Source organism: Gigantopelta aegis, chromosome 3 (genome assembly GCF_016097555.1).
Source record: "Gigantopelta aegis isolate Gae_Host chromosome 3, Gae_host_genome, whole genome shotgun sequence".
NCBI classification, from domain to species: domain Eukaryota; kingdom Metazoa; phylum Mollusca; class Gastropoda; order Neomphalida; family Peltospiridae; genus Gigantopelta; species Gigantopelta aegis.
In genome coordinates this window covers 66,367,341-66,384,937 of record NC_054701.1, presented here as the reverse complement: position 1 = coordinate 66,384,937, position 17,597 = coordinate 66,367,341, and the positions used below count along the sequence as shown (strand labels likewise).

Below are 17,597 nucleotides of genomic sequence, written 5' to 3'. Positions count from 1 at the left end.
ACTGGCTGGAACGAGATAGAGCCTTTTTAAAACATTTTAAACAATTTTGCATGTTTAGAACATAAGTGCCAATATACATTTTTCGAATGTGTGAAGTTATTGGAAGAAACAAACCCAGTGTGTACTACAGCAAACGTTAGGACGCACTGACACAATGCATTATATCAAGAGTAACAAAAACACGGAAACAACTGAGAAAAGAAGTGCCTTCGAAACAACTGTATGTTGCTCATTGTTATCTCCCACCCACACAGACACCCACGCACACACCCACACATACACACACATACGCGCACACACACACATACAGACACACATACACAGAGAGAGAGAGAGAGAGAGGGAGAGAGAGAGAGGAGGAGGAGAGAGAGAGAGAGAGAGAGAGAGAGAGAGAGAGAGAGAGAGAGAGAGAGAGAGACACACACACACAGATACACGCGCGCACACACACATACACTCACACACACACACACACACACACACACACACACACACACACACACACACACCTAAAACAACTTTTTAAAATTAAAATAAATGATTTTGCTTTTTTATCTCTTTAAAAAAAATATTATGGGGCTAGTAATTTTTACTAAGGGCTACCAGATTTTATAACCTGCTGACAGTGATATTGTAGAGTAGAAAGTACATTGCATATGTAATAGTAGTCGTTAAGAAGGCTCTGCTAGCCAGAAACATGTTATACTAGCAGCAAAATCGGGACAGTTTCTTTAAAAGAGAATCACACAATGTTTTGTTTTCTCCAGAACATGGGGAGATTTCAGGCGTGGATCCAGGATGTTTTAACAGAGGGGGACCAAAAGCAGTCGTTGCTTTAGAAAACATAATTTAAACGTCCTTTACAGGTGGTCGGGATAAGTTTGCATTTTTGGTGTACTCTGTAATACATATTGTTTGACCAAAAATAGGGGAAGGGGGCCGGGCCCCTTGGACCCCCGCCTGAATCCGCGCCTGGATTTTATTTTCATAGAATACAAGGTTATAAAATGTTATGCATTTTCTGAATTTGTCAGTCATAAAACAGATCTAGTGGCGGGACGTAGACCAGTGGTAACGCGCGGTCTAGGATTGATCCCCGTCGGTGGGCCTACTGGGCTATTTCTTTTTGCAGCCAGCGCACCACGACTCGTATATCAAAGGCCGTGGTTTATGTTATCTTGTCTGTGGGATGGTGCATATGAAATATTCCTTGCTTACTAACAAAAAAAAATGTAGCGGGTTTCCTCTCGTCAAAACTAACAAATATTTGGCATCCAATAGCCAATGATTAATAAAATCAATGTGCTCTAGTAATGCCGTTAAACTAAACAAATTTTAACTTTAAAGCACTTCTATTTGTATACATATCTTGTACACACACACACAGACACACACACACACACGCGCGCACACACACACACACACACACACACAAAAGCGGTGTTATGCCTTCAAACAGTTTTGTTCTAGGTGAATAGTGTTAATTATTTAACCATTTAAAGGCATACTGTCACGGATTTAAGGACCTTATTTCTCTAAAAATGGATAATAAATAAAAATTACATTAATTGTTGGAAACCAAATCTAGCTGTCGCATCACCATAACTGAACCATGATGGAGCGAAATCCATGTCATCCCTTCTCGGCAATTTTAGTTTTTGAATTATGGACCATTGCCATAATTCAATTATTTTTACAAAAATGTCATTAATAAATGGAGTATGGTGGTTATGAAGATGGTTGAATAAAGTACATTTAGGGACAAATCAAATTATTTTTGTTTAGGTAATACTTTGTTAGACCATTAAATAGGTCAGTGGTCTGTGACAATATGCCTTTAAGACAGACCATCAACGTTAATAATGCATTCTCAAAGTTGCGAGTCTCGTTATTATTACATGCATTTCTGATAAATAACAGGCATTCGGAGAGTACTGCTAAAGCAAGACATGTCCACTACCCGGCCCAACAAATGTTCGTATCTCCTACGTTCAAGGGCCATAACTCTGTGAAAAGTGGGTAAATCGCCATAAAAGTCAAACTGAATTTGTAACAGTACATGATCATGCTATACACAAAAGGCAGCTAAATATTACGAGAACCCCCCCCCAAAATTTTTTTTTTAATAAAAAAACACGTCCCAAAAACCATATTTGAAACAGACAAACAGACTGACTGAAAGATGTATATGAAACTTATAGTTTAATAATATACTCGAGCCTCCAGCTTTAATACGAGCCCCTTGAGCATGGAGTCTATATTGTTCGAGTCATTTGTTTCTCTGTTGAGTATTATAAAGCAGAGATTGTTGTGATGAAGTGGTATCTCACGGGGCGGGACGTAGCTCAGTGGCACAGCGCTCGCTTGCTGCGCGGTCGGTCTGGGATCGATCCCCGTCGGTTGGCCCAATGGGCTATTTCTTGTTCCAGCCAGTGCACCACGACTGGTATATCAAAGGCCGTGGTATGTGCTATTCTGTATGTGGGATGGTGCATATAAAATATCCCTTGCTGCTAATCGAAAAAGAGTAGCCCATGAAGTGGCGACAGCGGGTTTCCTCTCAATATCTGTGTGGTCCTTAACCATATGTCCGACGTCATATAACCGTAAATAAAATGTGTTGAGTGAGTCGTTAAATAAAACATTTCCTTAATTTCCTGGTATCTCACCTTCCCGGACGTGTGGATCCCCTTCCACATACTGAAGTAACAGATGATGTAGACCCCGAGTAAACACAGGACGAGCTGCCAGTTGAGTTCGCCCACAGAAAACAGTCCTTGGCTTTTGTGAAGCTGAAGCATACCTCGCCTGAAAAACACACATTGATATATGTACTTATTGTAACACTGGAACATACCTCGCGTGAAAAACACACCCTGATATATGTACTTATTGTAACACTGGAACATACCTCGCGTGAAAAACACACCCTGATATATGTACTTATTGTAACACTGGAACATACCTCGCGTGAAAAACACACCCTGATATACGTACTTATTGTAACACTGGAACATACCTAGCGTGAAAAACACACCCTGATATATGTACTTATTGTAACACTGGAACATACCTCGCCTGAAAAACACACCCTGATATATGTACTTATTGTAACACTGGAACATACCTCGCCTGAAAAACACACCCTGATATATGTACTTATTGTAACACTGGAACATACCTCGCGTGAAAAACACACCCTGATATATGTACTTATTGTAACACTGGAACATACCTCGCGTGAAAAACACACCCTGATATATGTACTTATTGTAACACTGGAGCATACCTCGCGTGAAAAACACACATTGATATATGTACTTACTTATGTTACACATACCACGACTCACGAACCACATCGACACTTGTAACACGTGCACATACCACGCCAGACAAACACATTCAGACATATTTACTTATTGTAAAACTTGCACATACCACGCCAGACAAACACATTCAGACATATTTACTTATTGTAAAACTTGTACATACCACGCCAGACAAACACACTCAGACATATTTACTTATTGTAAAACTTGTACATACCACGCCAGACAAACACACTCAGACATATTTACTTATTGTAAAACTTGTACATACCACGCCAGACAAACACACTCAGGCATATTTACTTATTGTAAAACTTGTACATACGACGCCAGACAAACACACTCAGGCATATTTACTTATTGTTAAACTTGTACATACCATGCCAGACAAACACACTCAGACATATTTACTTATTGTTAAACGTGTACATACCACGCCAGACAAACACACTCAGGCATATTTACTTATTGTAAAACTTGTACATACCACGCCAGACAACACATTCAGACATATTTACTTATTGTAAAACTTGCACATACCACGCCAGACAAACACATTCAGACATATTTACTTATTGTAACACTACCATGTCTGAAAAACATATCCCACACATATTTACTTATTATAATTCTTGTAGATACCACGGCTGAAAAGCACATATATACAGATTACATATTTACTTATTGAAAACGTGTTGTACGCACCACATGTGAAAAACACACCTAGACATATTTACTTATGCAACATTTGTACATACCACGGCTGAATAACACACCCAGACATATTTATTTATTGTAACACTTCTACACTTATTGTTACACTTGTACATAAAACGCCTAAAAAGCACATCCAGACATATTTACTTATTTTATAATTTATACATAGGACGTCTGTAAAACACGCCCAGACATATTTACTTATTGTAACACTTGTACATACCACGATGAAAACATCCAGACAATTTTACTTATTGTAACACTTGTACACACCAAGATGAAAACATCCACGCAATTTTACTTATTGTAACACTTGTACATACCACGATGAAAACATGCAGACAATTTTACTTATTGTAACACTTGTACACACCACGATGAAAACATGCAAACAATTTTACTTATTGCAACACTTGTACATACCACGATGAAAACACGCAGACAAATTTAGTTATAGTAACACGTGTACACACCACGATGAAAACATGCAGACAAATTTACTTATTGTAACACGTGTATACATCAATTCCGATCACCCACCCCACCCCCATCTGCACAGTCGCCCGATTATCTACATATTTGATGGTTTTGCTTTTGTTGTTTTCAACAATATAAAGAATGTTAATAATTAGCTAACGATTAGTGCAGTTTTATACAAATCAATATCACAAAACATACCATCACTGCTTAGTGACATTAAAATTATTTCATTGAAACATAATGAATATCTAAATAAACGCGTTGTTCCATAAACGTCTATTTTAGGTGTGTATGAAAGGATATCCAAATATAATGATGGCCCATTACAGTCATCTTTAATTGTCACGTTTTATTTTGATGATCAGCTTGATGCATTTAATGCGGTATACCGAGGGTTGGAAATGAATACTGCAGTTACTCCATCAAGCCGTATTCTATCGTAATGGTTTTGGTTAACGAATTTAGCGTCTGTACAAATTGATATATCGTGTTCGAGTTAAATAGCAAACTAAGCGTGTAATGTTTTGTCGATAGCTAAAACACGCTATAATCTTTTTTTTTCTTCTTCTTTTTCTAAAAAATAAATAAATGCACTAATTTACGTTTGCAGAAATCTGAAGAACAAAATGAAAACAAAGAATTTAACAAATATAACGTTTTATTTTTGTACTTTCTTTGTTGTTGTTTTGTTTGGTTGGTTTATGAGTTTGTTTGCTTTGTGGGTTTTTTTTGTTGTTTTGTTTTGTTGGGTTTTTTTGTTGGTTTTTTTTGGGGGGGGGTTTGTGGGGTTGTTTTTGTGGGGGTATTTTGTGGGGGTTTTTTGTGTGTGTTTTGTTTTTGTTTTTTGTGTGTGTGTGTGTTGAGTTGAAGCTGTAGTAACAATGGCAGTAGCTTTAGCCAGCTGTAGGAGTAGCGAAATCAGCTGTGACAGTGAGCTTATCGCTAGCAGTAGGAGCAGACGTAGTAGTATCTGCAGCAGTTGTAATAGCTGTTGAAGCAGCAATGACAGAGCCAGTGACATTAGGAACAGTAGTAAGTGCAGATGTAGTAGCACCTGTATACTAGGAAGTAGTAGTAACAGTCGCAGCAGGAGCAGCAATAACACATCTGAATGACAAAGCCGTAATAAGTTATCGCAATATCTGCACAATGCAGTCGAATGGGCAGTTGGCATGAATCTTTATCTAGTGCCTCGTCTATAGAAGAACGGCCATCCCCGAGGAGATCCTTTACTAGAGAGTTTATCCTTATTGCACCACTCCATAAAGAGGACAGCCACTCCCAGACTAGTTTACTAAATCAAAAGCAGTAATATCAATAGCAGTAGTAGGAGCAGCAGCTGTATCAAGAATAACGTGTGTGTGTGTGTGTGTGTGTGTGTGTGTGTGTGTGTGTGTGTGTGTGTGTGTGTGTGTGTGTGTGTGTGTGTGTGTGGATAATAAAAAAGCTTTGTCTTTTATACTTTTGTGTGAAAACAACTTGAAGTATGGTGATCACCCATTTACTGTTATTCCATCAAGTAGTGTTCAATCGAAATGGCCTTGCTTAACGGAATTAGCATCTGAACAAATTGAAAATGTTTCACATCCAATAGCCGATGATAAATACATGAATGTGCTCTAGTGATGTCGTTAACCTTTACCTGAACACATTGAAATACCATGTTCAGGTCCTTCGTTATGGTAGGACTGCCATTTCCATGACACTACATCCTTAGACGCCATCCCTAGACTTTTAACAAATCTAAACATGAACCAGAAAGAGCTCACTGGAGAGAGAGAGAGAGAGAGAGAGAGAGAGAGAGAGAGAGAGAGAGAGAGAGAGAGAGAGAGAGAGAGAGAGAGAGAGAGAGAGAGAGAGAGATGTAATGACGTGAACCGCTAACAAACGTAAACTTTTATCCATTTTGATTTCGTGTTTTTGAGCAGTAGCATTAGCGGCAGTAGTAGTAATATTAGTAGCAGTGGAGGTAGAACTGATAGCGTAATTAGATGCAGCAGTAGCAGTGGCCATAACAGTAGCAGAAGCAATGGCAGTAGTAAAAAGAAGTCATTACAAGAGCAGTAGTAGCAGTAGCAGTGGCAGTAGCAGCAGCAGAAGTAGTAGCAACAAGAGCAGTAACAGCAACTGTAACTAGTCGAGAAGTGGGCAACGCAAAATGAACCTAAACATTGAAATGTGGTATAACAAGCTAATTTTTCATATAGTATGTCCTAAATGAAAATCTGTAGGGTGCCACCTTTTCTCTTTTGGGCAATTTTTTTAAAAAGGAAAAAGAAACCAAGATGGCCGCCAACACCAATGTCTTTATACAATTCTAACTTGCCTATAACATTCTTAACGCTAGATCAATTGGGTTTTAAGGATCTCTGGATGTATTTTATTTAATAAATGTGCATAACAATTATTATTTCCTTCTGTTTAAGCTCTGGATGTATTTTATTTAATAAATGTGCAAAACAATTATTATTTCCTTCTGTTTAAGCACAGGTATAAGTATATGCAAAGGTGTTTCCTCTTGAAACGTGGTTACAACATGGCTGATCTTCCAACTGTTCGAAATCGGGGGCTCTGATCTCTGCTTCTGCTAAAAGGATCAAAAGCATCATCAGTGTAAGCCAGAAGCGTTGTGATTATATCCATAAAGATCTTGAAAAGAAACTGATCAATAATGAAGAATTTATAATAAGAGTACACAAATACTCACATTTTCCGAACACTGAAAAAGTGGGGCATTGAGCACCCAAGTAGATCCAAAAGTGAACCGCAGGTGCGTCGACGCTGGTCTCCAAGAATTTGACTTCAAGCAACATTGCATTATATGTGGTGAAGAATGTTTACCTCCTGACCCAAAACACCAGGTAGATGGAGGAAAGTAACAAAAGTGCTAACAGCTGATCATGTTGGTCAACAATCATTCAAAGAACGACTTCTACAGATATGTTATGAAAGGGGAGATGAACTTTCAAATGAAGTTTGTATACGTCTTGCAGGTGCTTCTGCAGATCTTCATGCAGCGGATGCACAATATCACCGTGATTGCTGTCAAACGTTATATAGTTTGAAAGACGTCAAGTGTGCACAATCCATGACACAAACACCTGGATGCCATTATTGAAGAAATAAACAAAGATAATAGTCGTGTGTGGACAATTGTGGAACTTGCGAGCAACCCAAAACATAAATTAGGCAAACGTTAAGTATTTTTAAAATCATTAGATTACTTTGGTAATGATATTGTGGAAATGCAAATCAAAGGCTGTGCTTTAAACATCACGTCCCATACAAACTATGTAACGTAAGTGATTACTACGAATGTATATGTTCGTATGATGAAGTTTTCAGGTCCAAAGTATCTGCAGCAAAATGTATTGGAGAACAGGATTATTCTGAACAAATGGGATTGAAAAAGGATTCTAAACCAGTCTTCCATTGGTATAATAACTACGACCTGATGGGGTTTTTTTAAACAACAAATGGATTTAAAGAATACCATGGCTATTGAATATATACAACAGCTGGATGATGATGATGATGATGATGATGATAATGATGATGATGATGATGATGATGATGATGATGAAAATGAACCCATTATCTCAAGACTATGCAATATTCAATCCCCAACCAGCATTATAATTGGGAATAAATATTATTTAAACCAAATAAAAGGAGTCCATCTAAATGAATTAACTGGCGCTCAGTTGGAACACTATGCAGGTCCAAACAACACAACACCGCCAGTATTAGCCAGCCAGACAACTATGAGTAAAAAATGCATAGACGTCCCACAGACTGTGTCGCTCAGGCATTAGAATAAGACAGCTTGGCTATCAAATGTTACAAGTCAAACTCCTAGTCTGGGTTAATGACTAAAATGGCTACAGCAATAAAACATCCACGAAGAGCTACAAAATACATATTTGGACCACTAACAGATGCTGCACCAAGTAACCCAGATACAATTTTAACTACACTGATCTTCATAGACAACGACATATATTCCTTGCTGGTGTATTTCACTTGGAAATAGTCATTTTCAGACGTACACATTTCTATGAAAAAGTCAAATGGTATTATGGTCGAAATTAGTGATTCTGCCAAAATGCTAGGTGACACGTGCAAAGATCTGCTTGCAGTTCATGCACTCACAGGTTGTGATTCAACAAGCTACCCTTTCGGAAAGGGCAAAATATCTGCCAAAAAGATGATGCTTAAACGATTCTAGGGCATTCTCCCCTCTACTATTTCCTCCCTGGACAATCCCGCCTGATATACCCCCCCCCCCCCCCGTTTTGATATATGATGAATTTTATTATATTCTAAAATGTCCTTTATATTACAATTTACGAAAACAATATATAAAGCCCTACTATTGCTATATTGTTTACTTGTGTTTAGTTTTTCCTGTACATGTATTGTATTTGTAATCTTGTTTATACAGATGAGCTGTATAGCTGAATGTTAACATAGAATTGAATTGAAATTGCTATATACTAATACAGTTATAGAGAACCTTTGAAGTAGAAAGGTTACATTGGAATGGTAACTTTATAAACATTTGAATTTAACCAGCAAACTTCAATAATGTGTGTATTTTCTGGAACAAAATACAACACAGCATTACTGAAGCTTACAGTTCTTGTTACAATCCATTATTCATGTCAGAAAACATAAATATATCTTTAAATAATTCAAATCGATCTATTATTAACAAAGTTTTTAGGATTTTATGAAGGCGTGTCGGCGGCCATTTTGTTTTTTACTTTTTTAAAAATATGCCCAAAGATGAAAAAGTGGCACCCTACAGAATTTTATTCAGGACATTATTTTAAACAAATCTATGAAAACACATAGCTTGTTATACCCCATTTCAACGTTCACTTGATTCACTACCCGACTAAACTGTATCATAAGCAATAGCAGTAGTAGAAAGAAGTCATTACAAGAACAGTAGTAATAAAAGTAACAGTAGTAGTTGAAGCGTTAACAGTTGCAACAGTAGCAGTAGTAGCAGAAGCGATAGCAGAAACGATAGCAGTAGTAAGCAATAGTAGCAGTAGTAGTAGTAGCTGTAGCAGTAGCAGCAGTAGTAGCAACAGCAGTAACAATAGCAGTAACAAACAGTAGCAGAAGCGATAGTAGTAGTAAGCAATAGTAGCAATAGTAGCAGTAGTAGCAGTAGCCGTTTCAGTAATAGCAGTAGCAGCAGTACTAGCAGTAGCTGTGTCAGTAATAGCAGTAGTAGCAGTAACAGCAGTAGCAGCAGTAGCAGCAGTAGCTGTTTCAGTAATAGCAGTAGTAGCAGTAACATTAGTAGCTGTAGCAGCAGTAGTAGCAACAGCAGTCACAGTAGCAGAAGCGATAGCAATAGTATGCAGTGGTAGCAGCAGTTGCAGGAGTAGCAGTACCAGTAGTTGCAGTAGTAGCAACAGCAGTAACAGTAGAAGAAGCTATAGCAGTAGTAACCAATAGTAGCAGTAGCAGTAGCAGTAGCAGTAGCAGTAGCAGTAGCAGTAGCAGTAGCAGCAGTAGCAGTGGCAGTAGCAACAGTAGCAACAACAGTAACAGTAGAAGAAGCTATAGCAGTAGTAACCAATAGTAGCAGTAGCAGTAGCAGTAGCAGCAGTAGCAGTGGCAGTAGCAACAGTAGCAACAACAGTAACAGTAGAAGAAGCTATAGCAGTAGTAACCAATAGTAGCAGTAGCAGTAGCAGTAGCAGTAGCAGCAGTAGCAGTAGCAGTAGCAACAGTAGCAACAACAGTAACAGTAGAAGAAGCTATAGCAGTAGTAACCAATAGTAGCAGTAGCAGTAGCAACAATAGCAACAACAGTAACAGTAGAAGAAGCTATAGCAGTAGTAACCAATAGTAGCAGTAGCAGTAGCAGTAGCAGCAGTAGCAGTGGCAGTAGCAACAGTGGCAACAGCAGTAACAGCAGAAGAAGCGATAGCAGTAGTAATCAATAGTAGCAGTAGCTGTAATAGCAGTAGCAGTGGCAGTAGCAACAGTGGCAACAGCAGTAACAGCAGAAGAAGCGATAGCAGTAGTAACCAATAGTAGCAGTAGCTGTAGTAGCAGTAGCAATGGCAGTAGCAACAGTAGCAACAGCAGTAACAGTAGAAGAAGCGATAGCAATAGTAAGGCAATAGAAGCAGTAGCTGTAGCAGTAGTAGGATCCTCCTCATTATCATCAACAGAATTAGCAGCAGCATTGTAGCCGTTACAACTGATTACGGACGAGAGATCAAACTACTCTTACTCGAAGTACTCCTGGGCTGGAGTCCGTTTCTTCGTGGAGCCCATCGTGATGTTGGTAAAGTTGGCTCCGTATGGAACCACAGTATAATCTACCTCGCCCGTACTCGACTCCACAAACACCGAGCTCATCGTCGCCGTCGAGTTACTCCACATAGAATAGTTGGCCGTCACATTGTCGGGCGTGCTGCCGTCGTAGCAGAGCGGGGTATTCCACTCGTTGCGACAGTGCAGCCATGGAAGGTCTAGCGTGAACGATGAGATGAAGAAATGTAAACACCATGCTATAATGACGTTGTAGAAAAAGTCAGTGTAAAACGCTATCAAAACAACACACCATCCTATACCTGCAAGAAAGGAAGAAAGAAAAAACGAGAAATATTAATATTATATATGAATGTGATGAAAATAATGTTGATGTCATATTAAAACTTAATATATTCTTTTAAATGTATTTGTATATTAGGGGAATGAAACATAAATAAATAAATAAATAACAACTGCATAATTTATATATTTAATATTAATCATTCCATTCCATTTCATTTATTTATTTATTTATTTATTTATTCATCCATCTTAACTTAATGTTCGTTCGTGCGTTTATTCATTTGTTTTTATTCCAATACAATCTTCATTGTTAAAGCTGCACCCCTTCAGTTCTATAACATCGTTTGTGAAACAATAACACAACTATTTTAATAAATTCATGTCTGTTTTGTAACCAACGGATATCGTCACCGGTCTCATTAACTGTCATGCATGAGAAGCAATTAATAAAATACTATATGTCTTTAATAGCGCTGTTTTAAGAACTTACCTTTAAATAATGGACATATTCGTCCCCACACAGTTATTGCCCCTGCTCGATTAAACTGTCCTAGAGCAAGTTCCATATAAAACAATGGTATTCCACCCATTACCAACATTAATACGTATGGTATCAGGAAAGCTCCTACAAGGATTAAAAACAAACAAATATTAAGAACGTTTGTAAATAAATGTTAATACATGGTATTAGAGATAAAATCGTATACGATCTTCCATTTAATTAGAGAGAGAGAGAGAGAGAGAGAGAGAGAGAGAGAGAGAGAGAGAGAGAGAGAGAGAGAGAGAGAGAGAGAGAGAGAGAGAGAGAGAGAGAGAGTTAAATAAGATGCATAGGGACATCATTTAACAATTCAGTGATTTCCTTATTACAGAACAGAAATAAGGAATCATACCATATTAAGATATTAATTATTTGTTATATGCTAAAACAAACACGATATTCTCTATTTACTTTGCAATCATATACAAATTAATTCAACTTGGTGATAAGCAAAACAGATAAAATGTTAAAATATTCATTCATTCAACTTTACCCCCAAAAGCACTTATGGTATATACGTTTTGAAATATTTGCCGAGGGGAGCTTAACCTTTCAAAATACTTCCCAACTTAGCTCAGTGATAATAGAGCCAATAGCCAATACTGCCATCATTTATTATTTAGATGTATCATGTATGCATACAACTGTTCTGATTATAGCGTTCAATAAAATGTGCATAGCTCTAACGTCCACCGATTTTGTAACAAAATGTGTATAGCTCTAACCTCCACCGATTTTGTAACAAAATAGAGAATAGCTCTAACCTCAACCATTTTTTGTAACAAAATGTGTATAACTAACATCAACCGTCTTTGTAACAAAATGTGTATAGCTCTAACCTCCACCGTATTTGTAACAAAATGTGTATAACTAACATCCAACGTCTTTGTAATAAAATGTGTATAGCTCTAACCTCCACCGTACTTGTAACAAAATGTGTATAACTAACATCCACAGTCTTTGTAACAAAATGTGTACAGCTCTAACCTCCACCGTATTTGTAACAAAATGTGTATAACTAACATTAACCGTCTTTGTAACAAAATGTGTATAGCTCTAACCTCCACTGTTTTTGTAACAAAATGTGTATAGCTCTAACATCCACCGTTTTTGTAACAAAATGTGTATAGCTCTAACCTCCACCGTATTTGTAACACAATGTGTATAACTAACATCCACCGTCTTTGTAACAAAATATGTATAGCTCTAACCTCCACCGTTTTTGTAACAAAATGTGTATAACTCTAATCTCCACCGTATTTGTAACAAAATATGTATAACTAACATCCACCGTCTTTGTAACAAAATGTGTATAGCTCTAACCTCCACCGTATTTGTAACACAATGTGTATAACTAACATCCACCGTCTTTGTAACAAAATGTGTATAGCTCTAACCTCCACCGTTTTTGTAACAAAATGTGTATAGCTCTAACATCCACCGTTTTTGTAACAAAATGTGTATAGCTTTAACCTCCACCCTTTTTGTAGCAAAATGTGTATAACTAACATCCACCGTCTTTGTAACAAAATGTGTATAGCTCTAACCTCCACCGTATTTGTAACAAAATGTGTATAACTAACATCCAACGTCTTTGTAATAAAATGTGTATAGCTCTAACCTCCACCGTACTTGTAACAAAATGTGTATAACTAACATCCACAGTCTTTGTAACAAAATGTGTACAGCTCTAACCTCCACCGTATTTGTAACAAAATGTGTATAACTAACATCAACCGTCTTTGTAACAAAATGTGTATAGCTCTAACCTCCACTGTTTTTGTAACAAAATGTGTATAGCTCTAACATCCACCGTTTTTGTAACAAAATGTGTATAGCTCTAACCTCCACCCTTTTTGTAACAAAATGTGTATAACTAACATCCACCGTTTTTGTAACAAAATGTGTATAGCTCTAACCTCCACCGTATTTGTAACAAAATGTGTATAACTAACATCCACCGTCTTTGTAACAAAATGTGTATAGCTCTAACCTCCACCGTTCTTGTAACAAAATGTGTATAGCTCTAACATCCACCGTTTTTGTAACAAAATGTGTATAGCTCTAACCTCCACCCTTTTTGTAACACAATGTATATAGCTCTAACCTCCACCATTTTTGTAACAAAATGTGTATAGCTCTAACCTCCACCCTTTTTGTAACAAAATGTGTATAGCTCCAACATCCACCGTCTTTGTAACAAAATGTGTATAGCTCTAACATCCACCCTTTTTGTAACAAAATATGTATAGCTCTAACCTCCACCATTTTTGTAACAAAATGTGTATAGCTTATAACGTCCACCGTTTTTGTAACAAAATGTGTATAGCTCTAACGTCCACCGTTTTTGTAACAAAATGTGTATAGCTCTAACCTCCACCCTTTTTGTAACAAAATAGGTACAACACTAAACTCCATCAAACTGAGTATAATTCTAACCTCTACCATATTTGTAACAAAATGAGTACAGCTCTAATCTCCACCATTTTTGTAACAAGGAATATTTTTAGTTCACTGACTCATAATAGAGCCAATGACCAATATCATTTATTATTTAGATGTAACAAAATGTGTATAGCTCTAACCTCCACCATTTTTTTTTACAAAATGAGTATGGCTCTAACCTCTACCGTTTTTGTAACAAAATATGTATAGCTCTAACCTCCACCGTTTTTGTAACAAAATGTGTATAGCTCTAACATCCACCGTCTTTGTAACAAAATGTGTATAGCTCTAACCTCCACCGTTTTTGTAACAAAATGTGTATAGCTTTAACATCCACCGTTTTTGTAACAAAACGTGTATAGCTCTAACCTCCATCGTATTTGTAACAAAATGTGTATAACTAACATCCACCGTCTTTGTAACAAAATGTGTATAGCTCTAACCTCCACCGTATTTGTAACAAAATGTGTATAACTAACATCCACCGTTTTTGTAACAAAATGTGTATAGCTCTAACCTCCACCATTTTTGTAACAAAATGTGTATAACTAACACCCACCGTCTTTGTAACAAAATGTGTATAGCTCTAACCTCCACCGTTTTTGTAACAAAATGTGTATAGCTCTAACGTCCACCGTTTTTGTAACAAAATGTGTATAGCTCTAACATCCACCGTTTTTGTAACAAAATGTGTATAGCTCTAACGTCCACCGTTTTTGTAACACAATGCGTATAGCTCTAACGTCCGCCGTTTTTTGTAACAAAATGTGTATAGCTCTAACCTCCACCCTTTTTGTAACAAAATAGGTACAACACTAACCTCCATCAAACTGAGTATAGTTCTAACCTCTACCATATTTGTAACAAAATGAGTACAGCTCTAACCTCCACCATTTTTGTAACAAGGGATATTTTTAGTTCACTGACTCATAATAGAGCCAACGACCAATATCATTTATAATTTAGATGTAACAAAATGTGTATAGCTCTAACCTCCGCCATTTTTTGTAACAAAATTAGTATGGCTCTAACCTCTACCGTTTTTGTAACAAAATGTGTATAACTAACATCCACCGTCTTTGTAACAAAATGTGTATAGCTCTAACCTCCACCGTATTTGTAACAAAATGTGTATAGCTCTAACCTCCACCGTTTTTGTAACAAAATGTGTATAGCTCTAACATCCACCGTTTTTGTAACAAAATGTGCATAGCTCTAACCTCCACCCTTTTGGTAACAAAATGTGTATAACTAACATCCACCGTCTTTGTAACAAAATGTGTATAGCTCTAACCTCCACACCTTTTTGTAACAAAATATGTATAGCTCTAACGTCCACCGTTTGTGTAACAAAATGTGAATAGCTCTAACGTCCACCGTTTTTGTAACAAAATGTGTATAGCTCTAACCTCCACCCTTTTTGTAACAAAATATGTATAGCTCTAACGTCCACCGTTTGTGTAACAAAATGTGAATAGCTCTAACGTCCACCGTTTTTGTAACAAAATGTGTATAGCTCTAACGTCCACCGTTTTTGTAACAAAATGTGTATAGCTCTAACGTCCACCGTTTTTGTAACAAAATGTGTATAGCTCTAACCTCCACCCTTTTTGTAACAAAATAGGTACAACACTAACCTCCATCAAACTGAGTATAGTTCTAACCTCTACCATATTTGTAACAAAATGAGTACAGCTCTAACCTCCACCATATTTGTAACAAGGGATATTTTTAGTTCACTGACTCATAATAGAGCCAATGACCAATATCATTTATAATTTAGATGTGTACAGCTCTAACCTCCACCGTTTTTGTAACACAGGTAGGGAAAACGCCAGACGTTGGCGAGATCGACCGCAAAGCCGACGACGGACAGCAGAAAGTCGACCTTGCTGGACCACGTCTCCCTCTCCTCCTCCTCCTCCTCGTCATTCGGGGTGGGCTTCATCATGTACGTGTTCTCTGTACAGTTGTCGAGACGCTTCTCTGAAAACAATAGCATACATCAGGCTTTATATGTGAACTTGTGATGATGGTTTAAAAACATTAGTTTAATTGTTTTAGTCTCTATGACTCTCTCTATCCCCCTCTCCCTACCCCATCTCTCTCTGTCTCTGCCCCTGTCTCTCTCTGTCTGTCTGTCTGTCTGTCTGTCTCTCGCTGTCTGTCTGTCTCTCTCTCTCTCTCTCTCTCTCTCTCTCTCTCTCTCTCTCTCTCTCTCTCTCTCTCTCTCTCTCTCTCTCTCTCTCTCTCTCTCTCTCTCTCTCTCTCTCATCACTTAAGTTTTGCATTTACCATAGATTGACACCCAATGGCCGATGTATTTTTCGTGTTGGGGTGTTGTTAAACATCTATTCGATTCTCTGTCTGTCTGTCTGTATGTATGTCTGTCTGTCTGTATCTCTCTCTCTCTCTCTCTCTCTCTCTCTCTCTCTCTCTCTCTCTCTATCTCTCTCTCTCTCTCTCTCTCTACCTCATTACTCATTACTCTGTCTGTATATCCAGTTATTTTCTCCTCTATTGCTTTTCTCATTCACTGTGTCAATCATCGTCATCGCTTTTATCTATATCTGTCTCTGTCTCTGTCTCTCTCTCTCTCTCTCTCTCTCTCTCTCTCTCTCTCTCTCTCTCTCTCTCTCTCTCTCTCTCTCTCTCTCTCTCTCTCTCTCTCTACCTCATTACTCATTACTCTGTCTGTATATCCAGTTATTTTCTCCTCTATTGCTTTCTCTCATTCACTGTGTCAATTTATCTATATCCGTCTCTGTCTCTGTCTCTGTCTCTCTCTCTCTCTCTCTCTCTCTCTCTCTCTCTCTCTCTCTCTCTCTCTCTCTCTCTCTCTCTCTCTCTCTCTCTCTCTCTCTCTCTCTCTCTCTCTCTCTCTCTCTCTCTCTCTCTCTCTCTCTCTCTCTTCGTTGTACTTTATACATAAACACTACGATGTTAATAGTGACTGAAACGTGGTCTACAATACCCTTATTTACAGTATATATTCATTCATCATGTACGAATTCCTCTGTAAAGTTGTGTCTTATTTTTCAAAAACTAAACAACAAAACAACAACAAACATCAATTCATTAATATATTCCACTCATTAAAGAGTTTTCTTAAAATATGTTGTTTGTTTTTTTTCATTTATTTTGTTTCTGAATTTTATATATATTTTTTTATCATATACGTGCTTTCTGGTGGTAAGTCAATATAGGTTTCTTACAAATATATATATATATGTCAGTTCACTAAGAACGTGTTTTTTATACTGTTGTCATGGTGTTTCTATGAAACTATATCTGTTTATGTTGTACAGGCGGTGTGGGTTTTTTTTTTACAATTATTAAGATATTATTGTCAAGGCATTTTTGTGAAACGTTTTTCAAATCATTCAGTAATGGTGTAATAACGTAACGGCTCGGTGGCTTTATCATCTCCTTGTGTTTTCCCAGTCCCAACTAGTGTCACACGACTGGTATATGAAAGGCCGTTGTATGTGTGCGGT

General features: G+C 37.5%; 1 protein-coding gene across 1 annotated transcript in view; it reads right to left on the bottom strand.

Moving 5' to 3' along the window:
• Positions 1–17,597, bottom strand: part of LOC121368532 (sodium-dependent dopamine transporter-like) — a 64,208-nt gene that overhangs the window by 26,135 nt on the left and 20,476 nt on the right. The window contains exons 3-6 of the mRNA XM_041493269.1: positions 15,901–16,086; positions 11,605–11,739; positions 10,789–11,131; positions 2,670–2,808 (exon numbers count right to left, since the gene is read on the bottom strand). Coding sequence (XP_041349203.1) covers positions 2,670–2,808; positions 10,789–11,131; positions 11,605–11,739; positions 15,901–16,086 — 803 coding nt within the window. The remainder of the gene's footprint in view (positions 1–2,669; positions 2,809–10,788; positions 11,132–11,604; positions 11,740–15,900; positions 16,087–17,597) is intronic.